The sequence below is a fragment of the Penaeus japonicus genome, unplaced genomic scaffold (genome assembly GCF_977035675.1).
Source record: "Penaeus japonicus unplaced genomic scaffold, GWHDUDI00000001_assembly GWHDUDI00000004, whole genome shotgun sequence".
Taxonomy (NCBI): domain Eukaryota; kingdom Metazoa; phylum Arthropoda; class Malacostraca; order Decapoda; family Penaeidae; genus Penaeus; species Penaeus japonicus.
The window spans coordinates 41,072,545-41,075,044 of record NW_028234406.1 but is presented as its reverse complement, the minus strand read 5'-3'; the positions used below and the strand labels follow the sequence as shown (position 1 = coordinate 41,075,044).

The following is a 2,500-nucleotide window of genomic DNA, read 5'->3' as shown; positions in this document are numbered from 1 at the left end:
TTCATAGTTTTAATGATAGTTAGGAGTATGATAGTGTTAGAAATAATGACCATAGGATTAAGAACGATTATAGTGAGATTAATGATAGCCGTGATAATGATGATAACGATGGAAGTGAGAAATGGAACTAGTAATTTCAATAAGCCGGATTTTTTTTTTTTTTTTTTTTTTTTTCTTTTTTTAGTGGATTTTTTTTTTTTTTTGTGGCATTTAGTGTGAATCGAATTAATTTAATAATCTCTTCTGTATCATTTGAACGATTTCCGAGATATGACAACCCCCCCCTCCTCCCCCCCCCCCCACCCTCCCCCCCCCGCACCCCGACCCCCCCCCCCCCCCCCCCCCCCCCCCCATCCCCCCCCCCCCCCCCCCCCCCCCCCCCACCCCCACCCCCCCCCCCCCCCCCCCACCCCCCCCCCCGCCCCACCCCCCCCCCCCCCACCCCCACCCACCCCACCCCCCCCTCCTCCCACACCCTCTCCAGAAGAGGCTATAACTAAGAAAAAAGGCATTTCCATCTTTTTCGCAAAAAAACATCAGAGAAACCACATTTCCACCAAAGATATCTAACATAACTTTCACAGACTAACCTTACCCACCTAACCTAACCTAACCTTGCCCCTAGACCCCCCACCCCCCAACCTAACCTAACCTAATCTACCATGTGACGCTATTTGACTTAACGTAAACACATACTCGGTAACAGGCTAGTATCTTAACACCATTGCATCATGAGCGATAATTGACTGCCATTGCACGATGCTAATTGGAATGCATAAAGCGAATCGTCTTTAAATATAGAGATGATTTAGAAAGTTCGCTATCTCGGTTGCTGTCCGGTTGTTTCCATATTGCCTTAGAAGAAGTTAGTTTGGGTGAGATGTAGTAATATATCGGATCACATTTTCAAAGCGTTAGACCTGTTCTTTCATTGATAATGAAAATATCAGATATAGTGATAATAATAAGGATAATTCATAATGACAGTGATAATGATTAAAACAAAAACAACAATGATATCGAGAAAAATAACAAGAACAACAATAATAACGACAAAAATAACAAGAACAACAATAACAACGAGAAAAAATAACAAGAACAACAATAACAACGACAAAAATAACAATAACAACAATAACAACGAGAAAAATAACAAGAACAACAATAATAAACAACAACAACAACAATCAACCTTCCCTCTCCCCTCACCCAGGTTCCCAAAACCCTAAAGTTCGAGCTACGTGCGGACGAGAACGACCACAACGACAGGACCTTCTTCCTAATTCCTCTCCAGGATGCGACGAGGTTCCTGTCACTCTCCGGGAAACAGATCCTGGTGAATAAGACGTCCCTCAGCCTCCGAGATCCGCTAGGAAGGGAGGAATGGGTGGCGCCCTTCGCGGGGAAACAGCCTGTTGGGCGGTTCGAGTGGAGTAGTGCCATGGGCAGCCGTAACATGACTCTTACTTGTTGCTTTGAGGTGAGGGGTTTGTGCTGTGCCAGCTGAAGATGTTTGAGTGTCATTGTTCTGTATTTTTCTATTTATCTATCAATCTCTCTTATACACTTTCTTTCTCTATCTATCTATATCTATCTGTCTGTCTGTCTCTCTCTTTCTCTCTCTCTCTCTCTCTTTCTCTCTCTCTATCTATCTATCTCCCTCCCCCCCCCCCCTCTCTCTCTCTCTCTCTCTCTCTCTCTCTCTCTCTCTCTCTCTCTCTCTCTCTCTCTCTCTCTCTCTCTCTCTCTCTCTCTCTCTCTCTCTCTCTTCCCCCTCCCTCTCTCTCTCTCTCTCTCTCTTCCTCTCTCTCTCTCTCTCTCTCTCTCTCTCTCTCTCTCTCTCTCTCTCTCTCTCTCTCTCTCTCTCTCTCTCTCTCTCTCTCTCTCTCTCTCTCTCTCTCTCTCTCTCTCCTCCCCCCTCTCTCTCTCTCTATCTATCTATCTATCTATCTATCTCCCCCCCCTCTCTCTCTCTCTCTCTATCTATCTATCTATCTATCTATCTATCTCTCTATCTCCCCCCCTCTCCCTTTCTCTCTCTCTCTCTCTCTCTCTCTCTCTCTCTCTCTCTCTCTCTCTCTCTCTCTCTCTCTCTCTCTCTCCCCCCCTCTCTCTCTCTCTATCTATCTGTCTATCTATCTCCCCCCCCCCTCTCCCTCTCTCTCTCTATCTATCTATCTATCTACCTATCTATCTCTCTATCTCCCCCCCTCTCCCTTTCTCTCTCTCTCTCTCTCTCTCTCTCTCTCTCTCTCTCTCTCTCTCTCTCTCTCTCTCTCTCTCTCTCTCTCTCTCTTTGTCTCCTTTCCTCCTGTTCCTCCTGCCCCCCCCCCCTCCGTCTTTCGTCTCTGCTATCCCAATCACCAACTACAATATTCAAGTTAATGCAAATGCTATGATCATAATCCTTTGACTACACTTAATCCTAATCTCTCTTAACAAAAGACAGGGATAAAGGTAATTAGCAAAAGGATATAATCACAAATACCTAACATTAACA

General features: G+C 45.2%; 1 protein-coding gene across 1 annotated transcript in view; it reads left to right on the top strand.

Annotated features, from left to right (window-relative positions):
* Positions 1 to 2,500, top strand: part of LOC122265762 (uncharacterized) — a 14,869-nt gene that overhangs the window by 7,270 nt on the left and 5,099 nt on the right. The window contains exon 8 of the mRNA XM_086535749.1: positions 1,214 to 1,480. Within this exon, the coding sequence (XP_086391875.1) occupies positions 1,214 to 1,480 (267 nt within the window). The remainder of the gene's footprint in view (positions 1 to 1,213; positions 1,481 to 2,500) is intronic.